Source organism: Zalophus californianus, chromosome 11 (assembly GCF_009762305.2).
Source record: "Zalophus californianus isolate mZalCal1 chromosome 11, mZalCal1.pri.v2, whole genome shotgun sequence".
In the NCBI taxonomy this organism is placed as follows: Eukaryota; Metazoa; Chordata; class Mammalia; order Carnivora; family Otariidae; genus Zalophus; species Zalophus californianus.
In genome coordinates this window covers 43,754,711-43,774,494 of record NC_045605.1, presented here as the reverse complement: position 1 = coordinate 43,774,494, position 19,784 = coordinate 43,754,711, and the positions used below count along the sequence as shown (strand labels likewise).

General features: G+C 36.8%; 1 protein-coding gene across 4 annotated transcripts in view; it reads right to left on the bottom strand.

Moving 5' to 3' along the window:
• Positions 1-19,784, bottom strand: part of GRM5 (glutamate metabotropic receptor 5) — a 613,582-nt gene that overhangs the window by 77,114 nt on the left and 516,684 nt on the right. For all 4 annotated transcript variants that reach the window (XM_027581095.2, XM_027581096.2, XM_027581094.2 and 1 more), the window contains exons 6-7: positions 11,120-11,288; positions 4,795-4,921 (exon numbers count right to left, since the gene is read on the bottom strand). In XM_027581095.2, coding sequence (XP_027436896.1) covers positions 4,795-4,921; positions 11,120-11,288 — 296 coding nt within the window. The remainder of the gene's footprint in view (positions 1-4,794; positions 4,922-11,119; positions 11,289-19,784) is intronic.

The following is a 19,784-nucleotide window of genomic DNA, read 5'->3' as shown; positions in this document are numbered from 1 at the left end:
GAAGCCTCTTGATTTAAACCACTATGCTATTGGAAGATAATAAAGATGAATTGTTGCAGACATGTCATGCACACAGCCAAAATTCTCATCTGCATTTTTTAAACTACATTTGTCATAAATTCACCTTCCTCAGATTGTACTGGTGTTTACGTAGCAAACTTAAGGAAAATCTAGAAAGTGTTTAGCGACCTGGGAATTCCATTGTTAAACAAAGTAGTCGCTTACACCTGGTCACCATTATGATGTTTGGTCTTTAGAAAAGGATAGTCCCCAGGCATCTAGGTGGCTCAGTTGGTTAAGGTCTGCCTTTGACTCATGAGTGTGCTCTCTCTCAAATAAATAAATAAATAAAGTCTTTAAAAAAAAGAAAGAAGAGGGTAGTTCCCATAGTATCAGCTTTGTTAGAGAGGTGAATGTGAAACAGTGCTTCACTTGCCCCTGAATAGCTTTTGATATTGGAAAAAATATTTTCAGAAACATACATTCCGAGATATGACATGTAACATTCCTTAGCGTCTTTTCTTTCTGTTTGAAAATTCCTCTCCCTTTTACCTGGTTAACTTCTCATTCCACATTCGTTGATTCCATTTCCTTCCAGAAGGTACCACCAAACTGCCAAGACCTGGTTAATTTTCTCTTCTCAATGCTCCTTTAGTAATCATTATTTACTCTAATCCTAACACTTTCCTTTCTCCTTTTTTTTTTTTAAGATTTTATTGGTTTATTTGACAGGAAGAGAGATAGTGAGAGCTGGAATACAAGCAAGGGGAGCAGGAGAGAGAGAAGCAGGCTTCCTGCCGAGCAGGGAGCCCGATGCAGTTTTGATCCCAGAACCCTGGGATCATGACCTGAGCCAAAGGCCGACGTTTAACGACTGAGCCACCCAGGTGTCCCTTTCCTTCCTCCTTGGTTTCTTTCCTTTGTTTATTCATTTATTCTCTTATTTCCTCTTCTCTCTTATATTCTTTCAGTGGATGGACATTAAATCAATTTCTCCTATATGCTGGGCATACTTAATATATTACATTAAAATGGCCTTTTTATTAGTACATTTGTCTGCCCAGCCCTGGGATACTTGAGGGTAGGATCTGTGTCTCCATGACCACTGTGTGTCCCATGCCCAGTGTTATGTTTGCACCTACTTCGAACTATTTGCTCACGACTACTATAATGTGGCACTGGTGAACCCGGCATTATAGTTCCTTTATAGCATATGTCATAGGTTATCTCTTAATGCAATTACTTCTTTTTTTTTTTAGTTTTTATTTTTTGACAGAGAGAGAGACAGTGAGAAAGGGAACACAAGCAGGGGGAGTGGGAGACAGAGAAGCAGGTCAACCCTCTTCTGTTAAGGACGTTTGATTCTAGGGGCACCTGGGTGGCTCAGTTGTTAAGCTTCTGCCTTTGGCTCAGGTCATGGTCCCGGGGTCCTGGGATCGAGCCCTGCATCGGGCTCCCTGCTCAGCGGGAAGCCTCCTTCTCCCTCTCCCACTCCCCCTGCTTGTGTTCCCTCTCTTGCTGTGTCTCTCTCTGTCAAATAAATAAATAAAATATTTTTAAAAAAGGACATTTGATTCTATATAAATGGAAATTTAGGCACCTTCCATTTACATCTCTATCAATAGTACTTTGCACTGTTGACAACACTGTAGAAACTTGATAAAAGAACTTCTGTTAAATGAATGATAGAATAACCAGCTGGTATAACATATGTTCCTATTCAAATTACTACCTAACCTAGAAGCCAAGAAATTAGAGGTCACCATTTATGAAAACCTGTTCTGTGTTTAATATTAACAGGAACTATTTATTATAATCATAATGATAAAAATAAACCAATTTCTCAGCTAAACTCATAACAGATCTCTCCTAGAGAATCAGAAGCAAATAATATTTAATACATGGCAAGGATTTTTTTACCCCTTTCCTCATCCAAATTAAATTGTAACAAACAGGCAGCATATTTTAAGCACATTTGAAATGAAAATATCACAGCAATTTTGAGATAATTAACGTGACCAGCTTGAAAGCTGAATTTTTTTCTTTTCTATAATTTCTGGATAATATGGGACTCCAAAATGTGATGGTGGAGAAAGGAAGGTGATGTAGCATAAAACAGTAAAATCACAGTACTTAGGCTTGATTTTCCACTAGTTTTGTCAATTAGTCACTAGTTTGAACAGTTCACAGAATCTTCTTGGTCTTAATTAATTCAATTATAAAATAGCAATATCTACCTTGTAGGATTCAAAAGGATAATGCTTAAGATAGTTGTAATTATTGGTAATGAAAATCAATCTTCCCTATATTTTTAAAAATGTACTTATTTATTAAAAGGCAAAAAAAAGTCCCAAGGAAAGGGGACAAACTGAGGAACACAAATGAAGTAATTATTTTAAGAAGAGAGTAGCTGAAATGCCAGAGTTATAAATCTTGAGTAGTTAGTCCCCTTGGAGCTCATCCTCCAATCCCTCCCAGGTTCCCACCAACTCCCTTTTATTTGACTCTCTTCTCCTTTTCTCCCTTAATGAAGATACAAAGGTTCCCATCTCCGAACCAATTAGGTAACTCAGGGAACCAAAGAAACTTCCAAAAGAATGTTCCTATTGACATTAAAATGTTGATATGCCCTGCCTTCCTTCTATTTTACAGCTCTGCGTTGAAAATAAATAGGATACATTTCCTTATAAGTGAAAAGCAGGAAATCGTTATAAATTCCTGTCATAAAGCTTCTCATTGAGTTACTTTCTGGAAAGTCATTTTGTTTTTGCTTTTTCCTTTCAATTAGTTTGTTTGAAGGTTGCCAGACTTGGCAGATCCACCTGAAAGGGTTTCCCGTGGCTTTGGCTTTAGACAGAGGAGCCAAAGATCTGTTACTTTTAACCAATCCCAAATTCTTTGAGAGAAACAAATTAAAGATTCTTTCTAGGACAGTTTTTGCATTTATCTGGTGGGGAATGGTGTGCAATGAAAAAGTTGTCTTGGCAGAAGATTTTAAGGAATTCTCTGAATACTGAACCCCAATTGTTGCTTTACACTAGTTTTCCCTCCTTCCTTGATCAAACCAGACTGCATTGGCACTCTTCTCTCAGGGAAACAATTACCTTCTTTTGTTTTTAATTCCTAATCAGATCTCTCTGTTGATCTTTTTTCCCCACCACATCATCATAGTCCAAACCATAGATTCACATTGTGATTTGCAAAATTTCATTACTGTGGTTTTTCTCTTATCCTCCTTTTAAAATCCCCACTTTAATCTTCATTTTTAAATTGTATCTTTCAGTATTCAATATATGAATAGCTCAAATAGTATGAAATATTTTAAGTTCTAAAGATTGTAAACATTCAGGGAATTACAGAACAAACATAAAAAATCCAGACTTAACAAATCACGATATTTTGCCATAATTGTTTCAAATTACACACACACAGCTTATGGAAAAAATTGAAACCTCTTTTGTAACTCCCATCTGACTCCCTCCCTTCTCTCTCTCCAGATGAAACCACTGTTCTAAAATCATGTTTTTAAACAATATTCACTCTTTACATTGTGACTATTTGTTTTTTTTTTTTTAAATTTTTTTATTGTTATGTTAATCACTATATTACATCATTAGTTTTTGGTGCAGTGTTCCATGATTCATTGTTTGCGTATAACACTCAGTGCTCCATTCAATACGTGCCCTCTTTAATATCCATCCCCCACCCCCTCCCCTCTAGAACCCTCAGTTGGTTTCTCAGAGTCCATAGTCTTTCATGGTTCGTCTCCTCCTCCGATTTCCCCCCTTCAATTTCTTAAAAATATTTATTTATTTATTTTAGGGGGGAGGGGCAGAGGAAGAGGGAGAGAGAGAACTCCCCACTGAGTGTGGAACACGACATGGGGCTTGGTCCAAGGACCCTGAGATTACAACCTCAGCCAAAATCAAGAGTCAGCCGCTAACTGACTGAGCCATCCAGACACCCCCTTATTAACTTCTTTAAGATAGATGTTGCATATTTATTTCTATATCTTTATTTCAATGGTAGGAAAATAGACATGTAATATATGCATTTAATAAATGTTTACTGAATAAATTGGAAGAAAAGATGAAAGGTATTATATTCTGTTTTTATACTGTAAAAATTAGAAATAGCTATGAAATATAATCTTGAGAACACAATGACATATTCCTTTACATGTTTGGGAGAAAAAAAGAACCCAAACCAAAACAACACAAAAGCCAAACAAACAAAACAAACAACAACAGCAAAAACAAAAACCCAAGCAGAGATGAGTTTTACCCTGTGCTAACATTATTCGAAAACTCATTAGTTAGAGCTTCGTGGTTTAGACTAAGGAAAAGTACTAAGAGTAGCAAAGTTTTAGACCAACTTCCACCCAAATCTGTGCTACTTTTTTTGCTCTTGGATATGTCATGACATATTTTAGCCTTTTCCTGGCAAACAGCTCTCTCTCTCCCTGCCTCAAATGATGGTTAACTGGGGCCCTGCTTAGGACCTTCTGGGAATATTCTGAGGATGGGCTGAAAAACCCAGTAGAAAACCTGGGAATTCTGATCTGCTTTGGGGGTGAGGGTGGGAATATTGACCAATCTCTCCCTGTGATGTAAAGATTTTCGTGATCAGCCCAGACATTGGGAAGGCTTCTGTCCCTAAGGGAATTATTTGTCATATGAACAGGACCACCAAGATGAGAAATACTTGGAGAAGTGACCCCCTCCACCCATATCTGTGTCCTTTTGCAGTTGATTTTTGAGGCATGTACCCCAGCTGACATTGTGATACATATACCTGTCAGGTCATCAGTGGGCCACGACCCCAGCTGACACGCCTTGCAGGTGTACTCATCAAAGACATACTCATTCTCTTTACAGGGTGTACAGGTCCAACAACAGCTGACTTCTCCCTTCCGGATCACCTAAGGTAAATATTTAAAATTTTCATTATTTTTTGTATAGATGAAAATCCAGCAATCTATTATACAAATATGCTCTTTTGAAAAACAGAAATTGCTTTCACATAAATTATTCCAAATGTTGTCAGATAGGCAGTATATATATTAATATTCTCATTTTATAATCACAGAAACTGAAGCTGAGTTTCAGTGATCAGTCTACATCATAAAATTCGTTGGTCCCTCTCACAGGGTCTGGAATTATTTTTTACTTTAATTTTTTTAAAGGTTTTATTTATTTATTTGAGAGAGAGAGAGAATGAGAGATAGAGAGCATGAGAGGGAAGAGGGTCAGAGGGAGAAGCAGACTCCCTGCTGAGCAGAGACCCGGATGTGGGACTTGATCCCAGGACTCCAGGGTCATGACCTGAGCCGAAGGCAGTCGCTTAACCAACTGAGCCACCCAGGCACCCAGGGTCTGGAATTAAATTAAATGCAAGTCTTTGGATACTTAGCTTTAGATATCTATATTTAATTAAGTGCCTGTGTTTGTGCTTATATATAAATACATTCATTTACATATGTATATATGTAACGGTGAATTTTCCCCAGAGTCTGTGTCTGTCTTTCTCTAAAATTAAGAACTTTTACTCTTTGAATTTACCTTTGCTTCCCTCCACTAGCTGAATAATTTTTAGCAAAAAACATCATATACCTGCTACAGTTCAAAACTCTACCCATATTGATCAAAAAATCACTAGGAATTTCTACTGAGTTAAGAGGTAGAACATGATTTTTTTTTTTTCTGGAGTTCATCTTTTGGTCTCTGTTTCTACTCAAAATCTGGTTCAATAACTCACAGCTCATTCTCTCCTATTCTAGTAGCTTTGATTTGCTTGGGATGACGGTGGATAAGGTCACTGAGACTGTTATATACCCCTTCATCTGTTAGATTTTTTTAAAGCAATGGAAAATAATTGAAATAATTTAACAGTTGAAGGAGTCCCAGATGTTATTCTTTAGAAATGGATGTCTTTTATTTTTTTCCACCACTGGTGCATGAATAACCTCTGTGGAATAGAGACAGCATTCATTAAACATTTCTATAAATAATTAACACTGTGATTAATCACCAGTGATAACAAAAGACACAGTGATGATTACACCATATACTCCTTGTCCTCCATGCTCACTCTCTAACTGACCTTCTATAGTAACAATGTCTAGATATTGATAGCCATATACAAGTGTAATCTGGCACGTCTTTCTTTGTATTTTCTATCCCTTTTGCTGGCTCTTGACACTGCAACCACACAAGGAGAAAATGATGACAAAATGGTCTGAGGGTCTGAATCGTCCTTTCCTTAAAATAACCAGATAAGTGAGGCAGAGTTGCTAATTAGACCTGTTTAATCTACCTAAAGTATTCTTCATAATAATACTATTTATTGGCTGTTTTCTGCGTGCCAGGCCGTATGCTGTTATCTCTTTAAAACATGAAAGTGGCTCTGTTGAAGGTGGCTGGTTTTTTTTGGTTCTGTTTTTTTAAAGGGGAGAGAACTGAGGTGTAGTGAGCTTACATAACATGTACGGATAAATGAAGTCTCAAACAATAACCTTTGGACTTCAAGGCTAATGCTCATAAATGCAGAGCCTTATTAGTCTATATAAAGGTAGAGTTCAGGGGCAGGTGGGGGGATGGGGGAAATAGGTGATGGGGATGAAGAAGGGCACTTGTCGTGATGAGCATTGGGTGACGTATGGAAGTGCTGGATCACTATATTGCATACCTGAAACTAATATAACACTCTATGTATAACTAACTGGAATTAAAATAAAACTTAAAAACAATAAAGATAGTGTTCATGATATTTTGAAAGATGTAGTAGAAAGAGTTCTGGCCTTGAGAATCAGAGGCACCAGGGTTCTAGTCTTTCTTGTAGCCACTAAATAAATTGTGCAGCTTTGAACAGTCCCCCAGCTGATCCCAAGACCAATGCTTTTTAAATAATATCTAGATTTATTGGCTTTCCTGAGGATTAAATAAAATATCACACTGATTTGTAAACTGTAGGACACTCTAAAAATGTTGTGTTTTATTAGTAATATGCATATAAATATTTATATAGAGAAATAAATTTGATCTTAAGGTAATTTCAACCACACTTGGTAAAACTATTGTTGGAGAATTACTAGATTTTGTAATGCAAGCAAGCATTTGAAATACTGAAGGAGGGGTGCCTGGGTGGCTCAGTTGGTTAAGCGGCTGCCTTCGGCTCAGGTCATGGTCCCAGGGTCCTGGGATCGAGACCCGCATCGGGCTCCCTGCTCGGTGGGGAGCCTGCTTCCTCTCCCTCTGCCTGCCTCTCTGCCTACTTGTTTTCTCTCTGTATCTCTGCCAAATGAATAGATAAAATCTTTAAAAAAAAAAGAAATACTGAAGGATTCTCTTTCTTAGCAGTGCATGGTAAACAAAAGCAGTTGCATTTTTCCTTCTAAAAATATGTTCACTCCCATGCTTTAGTTTGCACTGGTGTGTAAATTTCAGGTTTTTTTTTCTTTTTTTACCAAAATAAGATCCTTTCCTTTTCCAAGAATAATTCCAGTATTATAGTCTTTTTAAAAAATCTGGTGACAGCTCGGTATGTCTGCTTCTGATCATTTAGAATTGATTTTTTTTTACTTTTTTAATTTGAGATATATATATATGTTCTGTTTCATATTCATTTTGAGTATAAGAGGTAGTGATAATTCTGTTACATAGTGATTCCCATTCTTTTTGAAGACCCTGGAAGTAGTCATGCTTTCTTTATGAATAACAATATGTAACACATTTGAACCTTTGCCAGACCAAGTGTACTTCTATGGACACTAAGTTAATAAATCGGAAAAATGGCATGAGGTGTTGACATCTTTAATGAAATTGCTCAGTGACATCTTTAAGCCATATTAAGAAAATGTTGTCATTTGCATATTTAATGGAGTGAAATGATATATGGTTAGGAAAATAAAATTTGGGATGAAAAAAGACTAAATAAACATTACAGATTAACTAGTATTAAAAATATGATACTAGGGAGTCAAATTCTTCCATCGTGGAAGTTACTCCCAGTAGAATGGGGTGGAAAAGGATATATAAAAAAATCTCCCAAATCAGCCATTCAGCATTTTGAAGTTACAGGTTCAAATTGTCTTGCTGTGAAATGTCAAAACAAATAACGTCCATGTGGTAGCTTACAAAGGCTTATCTTTCTACAGGAGGAAATGGAAATTATGAACAATCAGTATTCTGAGTGAGTCTAAAAAGAATTTCACACACAGAGTCTAATTGCAAGATGACTGGACAAGATGCAGACTGTCACTGAATATTAAGGGTTAGCAAACTTTTTCTGCAAAGGACCAGATAGTATTTTTGGCTTTGTGGGCCAGACTGTCTCTCCTGCAACTCAACTCTTCAACTCTATTTATTATAGCATGAAAGCAGGCATACACAATACAGAAACAAATTAGCATGGTGTACTTCAATAAAACTTTATTTTTTAAAAGATTTATTTATTTATTTGAAAGAGAGAGAGAGCGCGCGCACGCACACACATGAGTGAGGGGAGGGACAAAGGGAGAGAGAGAGAGAATCTCAAGCAGACTACCCACTGAGCATGGAGCCTGATGTGGGCTTGATCCCAGGACCCTGAGATCAGATCTAAGCTGAAATCAAGAGTCAGACACTTAACCGACTGAGCCACCCAGGACCCCCTCAATAAAAATTTATTTACAAAACCAGGCAGCAGACTGGATTTGGCACATGGGCTGTGGTTTACTAACCCTTGTATACCATAACAAAACATACAGAAATTTTTAGCTACTCCACAAGCTACTGTGCCATTTAGCAGATATTAATAAATTTATATTTATCTTTATTTACTTTGTCTTTCTTCTTTCTGGTCTTATGCTTACCAAATCTTCAGAATTACCCCTTGAAGATTTTAGAATTAATACTGAATTATTTCAGTTTCATTTGTAATCACCAATGAATGAATACCTCAAATGTTCCAAACAGAGTAAATACGAGGTTGATTGAAAAGACCAAGGTAAACTGCTCCAGGTGTATACAGTGCTTGAAATGTGGTACTGTAGTATTTCAATAACTATTTGATGAATAAATTATTTTGATATCGTTTTTCTTCCCCTAAGGCATTATACCCCAATAACTAAACTTCTTTCTATTTTTATTATATCCTCATTCTTTCTTTCATGACTTTTTATTTCCTCTAAGTGTGGCCAGAACTTACTTAGCCTAAAAGTAACTTTTCAATGTCCTCAAACTACCAGGACTGCCCCTTACCTGCTTTTCACCACACACTTCTTGCTGCTCTGTTATCCTTCTATCCTTTTTAATCTCCAAGTTCTGTTTCCAGAAGGCCCCAGATGAAGGGCTAACCACAATTTTCCTGTCTTTCCCTCAGTTCTTGTCTTCCTTGACCTCTCTCTTCCACTGAACACCACCTTACATGACCGTGTGCTCTCTGGTTCTATCTCCCTCTAAACCTGTTGTCCCTCACTCTACCTTTTCTTCTTCCTTTATGCTTTCAATGCAGATCTTCAATATCTATTTTTGGTCTACATTTATTTTCTCTGTATACTTTCAGGTTCAGTGACTGATCTACTCAAACAGCTCCAATTTCAGCTCTATTCAATTAACTTCTAAATCTGTATCTTCAGCCTTATTACTCAGTGTTGTAGACCAGTGTTTCCTATCACTGCCTAGATATCTCAAAACCAACAGCCCACCAAACTAACCCACTGCCTTTCTCTAAAGCCATTCCCATTTTTCTATGCTTGACTATGACACTTTCTAGTTACTAAGAATTGAAATTGCAATAGATTGTCATAGACTTCTTTTTCTTCTCCAACCCTACATCCAGTTGGTAGCCAGGGCTCACTGAGTATACCTCTCTATATGATATTTCTCTTAAATATCTCTCCGCTCCCTCTCCATTCTCACTGTTTCTTCCATAATCCAGGATTCTTGTCATCATTATCACAGTGTCCTTCTTACTTGTCTCTTCTTTCTCTATTCATGTTTCACAACTACTCGTACATCTCACCTACTATAGTCCACCTTATGTCAACATCTTTGTCAAGATTACTTTGACTCCTGGTTAATAAAAATTAAGTTCAACCTGCTTAGTTTGACATTCAAAACTCCCCACAAATGTGGCTTCAATCTATCATTTTGACTTTCTCTTTTATAATAACTATTTAAAGCAATGAACCCTAGATTATTCACTGTTATTCCAGAACAGTCTTCAATCAACTACTTCTGTATCTTGCCTATTACTGTTCCTTCTACATAAGTGATCATTTTCCCACATCTCTCTCTGAAATCATATCCATTCTTCATGGTTCAGTGTCTGATATTTTACTCAGAAGAAATCTCTCCCTTTATTTTATATGAACTTATATACATCTGTTTTTTTCTTTCTTTCTTAATGAAGTCATCGCATTTTATATGATGTTGCTTATTTGTGCCCATGATATTTTTCCTCATCTAGACTATATATCTTCTGGCAGTAAATGTGTGTTACTTATTTTTGTCCCATTGATATAAACTATTACATTAGTAGGAGCTTGATAAATATTTGTTAATTAGAAATTAATGTGGTTTCCAACTGTGAACTATTTATCCCCAAGAAGCAGGTCTTTAAAAGATTTACAAGAGTATAAAGGGTGTGGGCAAACAAGACTCATCAGCTGGTTCAATCAGTCCAATCACTAAGATTATTGTGGGTCATACTAGCAAAAGGAATTAATGAGAGAAAAGTAAAAAACAACAACAACAAAAACCCCACAAAACACAATTTCTGACATTAGAAGCTTATAATGTAAAAAGACAAATATCTAAATGTTTTAGAAATAGCCAATGATGAGGCACCTGGGTGGCCCAGTTGGTTGAGTGTCCAAATCTTGGTTTCTGCTCAGGTCATGATATCAGGGTTGTGAGACTGAACCTTGTGTCAGGCTGAATGCTCAGTGCAGAGTCTGCTTGGGATTCTTTCCCTCTTCCTCTGTTCCTCCAACCTGCCTCCACTGCATGTGCACACACATGCATTCTCTCTCTCTCAAATAAATAAATCAATCTCTTTTTTTAAAAAAGAAATAGCCAATGATAGTGAACACTTTAATTTATGACAAAAATTTAAAAAAACATGGACTCCATTTTACCTTTATCTGGCCTTTCTCACATGGTTCACTGCACACGGATCTGATGATGTTGTTTTTCTTGGACCATACTTCATCATCATCCATTTTTAATTCTCCATTGTCCCAGCTTCCAACATTGATATAGTCAAAATAATCTTTTCCCATTTCCTTGAAATTCATTATTTCATACCTTAAGAACAAGAATATAATGATTATTTAGCTAAGGATATAAGTTTTCAGCTAAGGAAAAGCAATAGACTTCATTTCCCAAAAATGTATCTACTGTCATATTAGTGACACTGGAATTTTCCATGTCACTAAGCTTAGAATAGCAAAAAAGCCTGTTGGCTTCACTTTCTCTTGAGACTTTTTTTTTTAAAAAACATCAAGCTTATACCTGAAATAGAAGATAATCCCATGTGAGAAGGTGACTTGACCTCAGCAGGATGAAAGACAGTTTTGAAATAACTTCAAGAAGTTTAAACAAGTACTACTGTTAGTCTTCTAAAAAAGATAGAAAGGTTTTTATCTCCACTTAAATAAAATGACAAAATTTTCCTTTACTAACCAAGTTAAGAAATTTGGAAACCTTTAATCTTGTCTTCGGCTTTAGGGAATGTGGGGATAATCTGGACCTGATCTTACCTTTTTTTTTCTTACCCTTTATCAATGGCTAAACTCATTGTATAAAAGATACTTTCAGGAATGATGTTTAAAATAAGTCTGAAAAGAATTTATGAGGCTGGAAGATGGCAGCAGAGTAGGAGGATCCTAGACTTGTCTTGTTCCTCAAGTACAACTAGATAACTATCAAATCATCCAAAATACCCTAGAAATCAACCTGAAGACTAGTAGAACAAACTCCACAACAGAGAAGAGGCCTCACTGAAGAAGGTAGGAAGTGTGGAGACTCAGTTTGAGAGAAACAGGTCATGGCTGCTGTGGTGGGGAGGGAGCCACGGTTGCAGAGAAGGGTGAAAGACATACCAACACACAGGGGAGTACCTGAAGAAAACAAATCCCCATACAAATTGACTAGGAAGGCAAGAGGGCCTGAATTTCATGAGTTCTTGCAGTCAGTGGGGCTTAAAGCCTAGAGTTCTAAAGGTCAGTGGGCTTGGCTCCAGGAGAACCTGGAGGATATTGGTGCTACTCTTATAGAAGAGGCAGGCAAATGATCAGCAGACATGCAGCATGGAAACAGCAAGCTGGAAATTGTCTGAGGCACATAGTGGGGAGGTTATCTGCTCATCTTGGAGCATGTCCCAGAGAAGCACCATTCACAGAGAGACCCCTCCAGGAATGAAGAAACTGGAAGGCGCCATTTCCCTGCACTGCCCCTCAGTGTAAACACAGAGCCACCTGTGGTAACAAGCCCAGCACTGACCTCTCATTATCTGACTTGCTACACCACACCATGACCCATGCTCCAGGGCAACGGCCCTTCCCAATCACGCCTGCCTAAATGCCAGCATGACCAGCTGCCTCCCCAACAGGACGGGACAAAACCCCAGCTCACACCACATCTCCTCATGCAGGAGTTTTCAGGGCCTTGGTTCAGGAGGCAGTGATGACAGTTCTCATTGCACAAGCAGACCAGAGCACACCTAGTAAAAATGAGCCACATTCAGGCCAGGGACCCAACACTGCCCACAACAGACAAAGAGAACCTCTGCAGATGACTAGCCTAATGGATAAAGTGGCCAGGGCACAACAGCAGAGCACATGCAGCACACACTAGAGCTACTCGTTGAAGTCCCAGGCTCTGGGAAACAGGGGATAATACACTGTAAGCACTACAGGACCTCTTCTTCATAAGGCCATTACCCTCAAGAACAGGAGAAGTAGGTGAATTTCCTAACATAGTCACAGAGACTTAGACAAAATGAGAAGATAGAGGAATTTGTCCCAAATGAAAGAACATGACAAGGTCACTGCCAGAGATCTAAGTGAAACAGATATCAGTAACATGCCTGATAGAAAATTTAAAGTAATAAACATAAAGATACTCACTGGCCTTGAGAAAGGAGTGTAAGACATGAATGAGACCCTTGACACAGATAAGCAGTAACATAGCAGAGATAAAAGGTTCAATAAAAGAAATGAGAAACATGCTTGATGGAATGAAAGCAGGCTGGGAGAAGCAGAGGAATAAATTAATGACCTAGAATTCAGAGCAATGGAAAGTGATCAAGCTGAATAAAAGAGAGATTACAGAATTATGCAAACCAAGAATATACTTAGGGAAATCGGTGACTCCATCGAACACAATAGCATTCATATAATAGGGACCCCAGAAGAAGAAGAAGAGAGAAAAGGGGGCAGAAAATTTATTTGAAGAAATAATAGCTGAAAGCTTCGTTTACCTGGGGAAGGACACAGATACCTAGATCCAGGAGGCACAGAGAACCCCCAACAAAATCAACAAAAGCAGACCCACACCAAGACATATCATAAATAAAATAGGAAAATGTAGTGATAAAAATGTTTAAATCAGCAAGAGAAAAGAAGACAGTTAGAAACAAGGGAAACCCCATAGGGCTATCAGCGGAGTTTTTTCAGCAGAAACTTTGCAAGCCAGAAGACGGTGGCATGATATATTCAAAGTGCTAAATGAGAAAATTCTGCAGCCAAGAACACTCTATCCAGCAAGGCTATCATTCAGAATAGAAGGAAAGATAAAGAATTTCCCAGACAAACAAAAACTAAAGGAGTTCATGACCACTTAACCAGAAGTATTAAAGGAGACTGCAAGAAATATTAAAGGAGACTGTTTAAGTGGAAAACACAGACCAAAAGTGAAAGTATAATGGAAATACAAAAGCAGTAAAAATTAATATTCCCATAAAAATCAGTCAAGGAACTCACAAAATAAAAGGATGTAAAATATAATAACATATACCTAAAATGTGGGGAGGAGAGGAGTAAAAAATGGGTTCAATCTTAAATGACCATCAACTCGATATAGACTGCTATATGCAGAAGAGGTTATATACCAACCTATTGGTAACCATGTATCAAAAACCACTAATAAATATGCAAAGAATAAAAGGAAAGAAATCCAAATATATGACTAAAGAAAATCAGCAAAACATAAAAGAAAGAATGAAAGTAAGAAAGAAACAACAAAAGAAAGAAAAGAAAAGGATAAGAGAAAATTTTCAGAAACAACCACAAAACAAACAATAAAATGACAATTAGTACGTATCTATCAATAATTACTTTAAATGTAAGTGGAGTAAATGCTCCAGTCAAAAGACATAGGGGGATGAATGGATAAAAAATAAGACCCATCTATATGCTGCCTACAAGGGACTCTTTTTAGACCTAAAGACACCTGCAGATTGAAAGTGAGGGGATGGAGAAACATTTATTATGCAAATGAATGTCAAAAGAAAGCTGGAATAGCTAATACTTACCTCTGACAAAATGGACTTTAAAACAAAGTCTTTAAAACAAAGACTGTAACATATAATAATAAATGCACACCCAACATAGGAGCACCCAAATACATAAAACTGTTAATAACAAACATAAAGGAACTAATCTATAATAATACAATAATAGCAGGGGACTTTAACACTCCACTTGCATCAAAGGACAGATTATCTAAACAGAAAATCAACAAGGAAAAATGGCTTTGAATGACACACTGGAACAGATGGATTTAACAGAATATTTCATCCTAAAACAGCAGAATACACATTCTTTTTAAGTGCACCAGGAACAATGTCCAGAATAGATCATATATTGGCCCACAAAACAAGCCTCAACAAATTCAAGAAGATCAAAGTCATACCATGCATGACCTGACCACAACACTATGAAATTAGAAGTCAAACACAAGAAAAAACCTGGAGGGGCCACAAATACATGGAGGTTAAATAACATGCTACTACAAAATGAATGGGTCAATCAGAACATAAAAGAAGAAATAAAAAAAATATGGAAACAAATGAAAACGAAAACACAATAGTCTAAAACATTTGGGATGCAGCAGAAGCAGTTCTAAGAGGGAAATTTATAGCCATATAGGCCTCCCTCAAGAAGCAAGAAAAATCTCAAACATTCTTACACTGAAAGGAGCTAGAAAAAGAACAAGAAACAAAACCTAAAATCAGAAGAAGGAAGGAAATAATAAAGATTAGAGCAGAAATAAATGATACAGAAACTAAAACAACAACAAAACAACAACAGAAAACCCCGAAAGAACAAATCGATGAAACCAGGATCTGGCTTTTTGAAAATGACAATAAAATTGATAAATCTCTACCCAACTTTATCAAGAAAAAAAGAGAAAGGACTCAAATAAATAAAATCACAAATGAGAGAGGAGAAATAACAACCAACACCACAAAAATACAAATGATTTTAAGGGCATATTATGAAAACTATATGCTAATAAACTGGACAACCTGGGAGAAATGGATAAATTCCTAGAAACATATAAACTACAAAAACTGAAGCAGGAAGAAATAGAAACCAGATCAATAACCAGCATAAAAATTGAATCAGAAATCAAAAATTCCCAACAAGGAAAAGCAGGACCAGGTGGCTTCACAGGCAAATTCTACCAAACACTTCAAGAAGACTTAATACCTATTCTTCTCAAACTATTCCAAAAAATAGAACAGGAAGGAAAACTTCCAAATTCATTCTATGAGGCCAGCAATACCCTGAAACAAAAAAACAGATAAAGATACCACTAAAAAAGAGAACTACAGGCCAATATCCCTGATGGACATAGATGCAAAAATTCTCAAAAAAACACCAGCAAACCAAATTCAACAATACATTAAAAAGAAATCATTCACCATGAACAAGTAGGATATATTCCTGGATTGCAAAAGTGGTTCGATATTCCCAAATCAATCACTGTGATACATCATATCAATAAGAGAAAGGATAAGAACTATATAATCATTGCAATAGATGCTGAAAAGCACTTGTCAAAGTACTACATCTATTTATGATTAAAAAACCCTCAGCAAAGTAGCTTTAGAGGGAACATACCTCAACATAATAAAGGCCATATATGAAAAACCCACAGCTAACATCATCCTTAATGGGGAAAAACCGAGAACTTTTCCCATAAGATTAGGAACAAGACAAGGATGTCCACACTCACCACTTTTTTTAAAAAAAATAATTTTATTTGGGGTGCCTTGGTGGCTTAGTTGGTTGAGCATCTGACTCTTGGTTTCAGCTCAGGTCATGATTTTGCAGTGGGATGGAGCCCTGTGATCAGCTCTGCACTCAGGCAAGTCTCCTGGAGGTTCTCTCCCTTCCCCTTTCCCTCCCACCCCTCCCCCCACATGCACTGGCATGCTCTCTAAATAAATAAATAAAGAACGAATGAATGAATGAATGAATGAATAAATAAATAAAATCTTTAATTAAAAAATTTAAAAAAATTTTTCTAACCAATCTCTTACACCCAACATGGGACTCGAACTCACGATCCCTAGATTAAGAGGCATATACTCTACCAACTGAGCCAGCCAAGTACCCCACATGACTTTTATTCAGCATAGTACTGGAAGTCATAGCCACAGCAATCAGACAACAACAACAACAACAACAACAACAATAAGGCATCCAAATCGGTGAGGAAGAAGTGAAACTTTCACTATCTGCAGATGATATCATACTATATATATAGAATCAAAAAATTCTACCAAAAAAACAGCTAGAACTGATAAGCAAATTCAGTAGAGTCAAAGGATACAAAATCAATGTACAGAAATCTGCTGCGTATCTATATACCAATAATGAAGCAGCAGAAAGAGAAATTAAGAAAACAATCCCATTTACAATGGCACCAACATAATAAGATACCTAGGAATAAAACTAAACAAAGAATTGAAAGACCTGTACTCTGAAAAGTATAAAACACTGATGAAAGAGACTGAAGAAGACACAAAAAATTGGAAAGACATTCCATGCTCATGGGTTGGAAGAACAAATATTGTTAAAATGTCTATATTACTGAAAGCTATGTATGCATTTAATGCAATCCCTATGAAAATACCAACAGCATTTTTCATACAGCTAGAACAAACAATGCTAAAATTTGTATGGAACCACAAAAGACCCACATAGCCAAAGCAATCTTGAAAAAGCAAACAAAGCTGGAAATATCAAAATTCTGGACTTTAAGTCATATGAAAAAGCTGTATTGATCAAGACAGTATTATACTGGCATAAAAACAGACACAGAGATTAATAGGATAGAATAGAAAACCCAGAAATAAACTCACAACTATATGGCGAATTAATCTTTAACAAAGCAGGAAAGAATGTCCAATGGAGAAAAGAGTCTCTTCAACAAGTAGTGCTGGGAAAACTGGACAGCAATATGCAAAAGAATGAAACTGGACCACTTTCTTTTACCATTCACAAAAATAAACTCAAAATGGATTAAATACCTAAACATGAGACCTGAAACCATAAAAATCCTTGAAGAGGGCACAGGCAGTAATTTCTTTTACATCAACCATAGCAACATTTTTCTAGATATGTCTCCTGAGGCAAGGGAAACAAAAGCAAAAATAAACTATTGGGACTTCATCAAAATGAAAATCTTCTGCACAGTGAAGGAAACAACCAACAAAACCAAAAGGCAACCTTTGGAATGGGAGAAGATATTTACAAATGACATATCCTATGAAGGGTTGGCATCCAAAATATATAAAGAACTTATAAAAGTCAACACCCAATAAACAAATAATCCAATGAAAAAACGACAGAAGACATGAATAGACATTTCTCCAAAGAAGACATTTAGATAGCTAACAGACACATGGAAAGAGGTTCATCATCACTTACCATCAAGGAAGTGCAAATCAAAACTATAACGAGACATCACTTGGACCTGTCTGAGTGGCTAAAATCAACAATGTAAGAAACAACAGGTGTTGGCAAGGATGTGGAGAAAAAGGAACCCTTGTGCACTGTTGGTGGGAATGCAAACTGGTGCAGCCACTCTGGAAAACAATATGGTGGTTCCTCAAAAGGTTAAAAACAGAAGTACCCCACAATCCAGCAATCACACTACTGAGTATTTATCCAAAAAATACAAACACACTAATTCAAAGGGCAACATGCACCTTTATGTCTATAGCAGCATTATTTACCATAATGGATATTGCAGATATGGAAGCAGCCCAAATGTCTATTGATTGATGGATGGATAAAGGAGAGTTATATATATACTGGAATATTATTCAGCCATAAAAAAGAATAAAATCTTACCATTTGCAATGACGCGGATAGAGCTAGAGAGTTTAATGCTACATGAAATAAATCAGTCAGAAATACAAATACCACATGATTTTACTCAAATATGGAATTTAAGAAACAAAACAAACTAGCAAAGGGAAAAAAGGGAGAGAGGGAGATATAAGTCAAGAAACAGACTCTTAGGTATAGAGAACAAACTGATGGTTACCAGAGGAGGGATGGGTGGGGTGTTGGGTGAAACAGGTGATGGGGATTAAGGAGTGTACCTGTTGTGATGAGCACTGGGTGATGTATGGAATTGTTGTCACTATATTGTACACTTGAAACTAATATCACACTGTATGTTAATTAACTGGAATTAAAATAAATAAAATAAAATAAGTCTGAAAATAGCTTCTAAAGCACCTTATGCAACGTAAAAATGCTGGAAGCTACTAATACTTTGTGAGTTCTCAGCCTTTATTAGCTATTGTTCTCATTTTGAGTATGGGGGATAGAGAGTGTAAAGAGGGAAAATTAATGTTCTTATTTGTAAGATTTTTCTTGTGTGCAAGAACATTTCCAGAGAAGTATTTTTGAAATAATTTTCCAATGTCAGGACAGTGGATGAGCAACTCCTGTAGACATAACTGTGGGTATGTCTTAGGTACACAATGTCTTCACATAGAAACCTATGCTTTTACCTCCTAGGACTTATAGGATGGGCAGATGGGCTTTGAAAATTCCCCTTCCATCTTTCCACGCTCAGCATAGTTAGCTATCTGGAAATTGACAAGGATGGAAAACTTTCTAGCTTTTGGGTTCCAGTGACCAGGTGACCATAGTCAGACCAATGCTCAGTAAGGAAATGTTAAGAACAAATCTGACATTAGTCTGTTTGGATCTACACTGTAAAGGGATACCATTCTGTTTTTACTCCTAATCACAATATTTTACAGTAGTATCTTTTTCAGAATGCTAATTCATTCTTAAATTTGTTAGCTGTTCAGTAGCTTAAGGATCATCCTAAAGTGTTTTATTTTCAGTAACAGTTTTGAGTAACTGTCTCAAGTCCACTTCTAAGCCCAAAGTACCAGTCTACAGGATACATAACTGAGTCCTAAACCTTCCCACTGTCACAGTTATCCAAGGGTTACTAGGCATACAATGAGTTGAGATATTCGAAAATAGAGCACTAAGGCTACAGAAGAAACTCATATATTATGTCATTGACTACTTCAAATACATGGGCTCCGGAGACTTCCAAAGGTACTCTGTGTGAGCCAATAAAGACTGTGAGCAAATAAGCTTTGAACATTCTAGGCTGGGAAAAAGAAAGAATCATCAGTGTCAGGAAGCTTCTTTCTTTGCTGCTGCTAATTTGAAGAGCTATGAGGGTTTCACTGCTCACCCCAAGGAAGGCTCAAGCCATTCCTACCCATCTTTAACTCTCTCCAGGTCTATC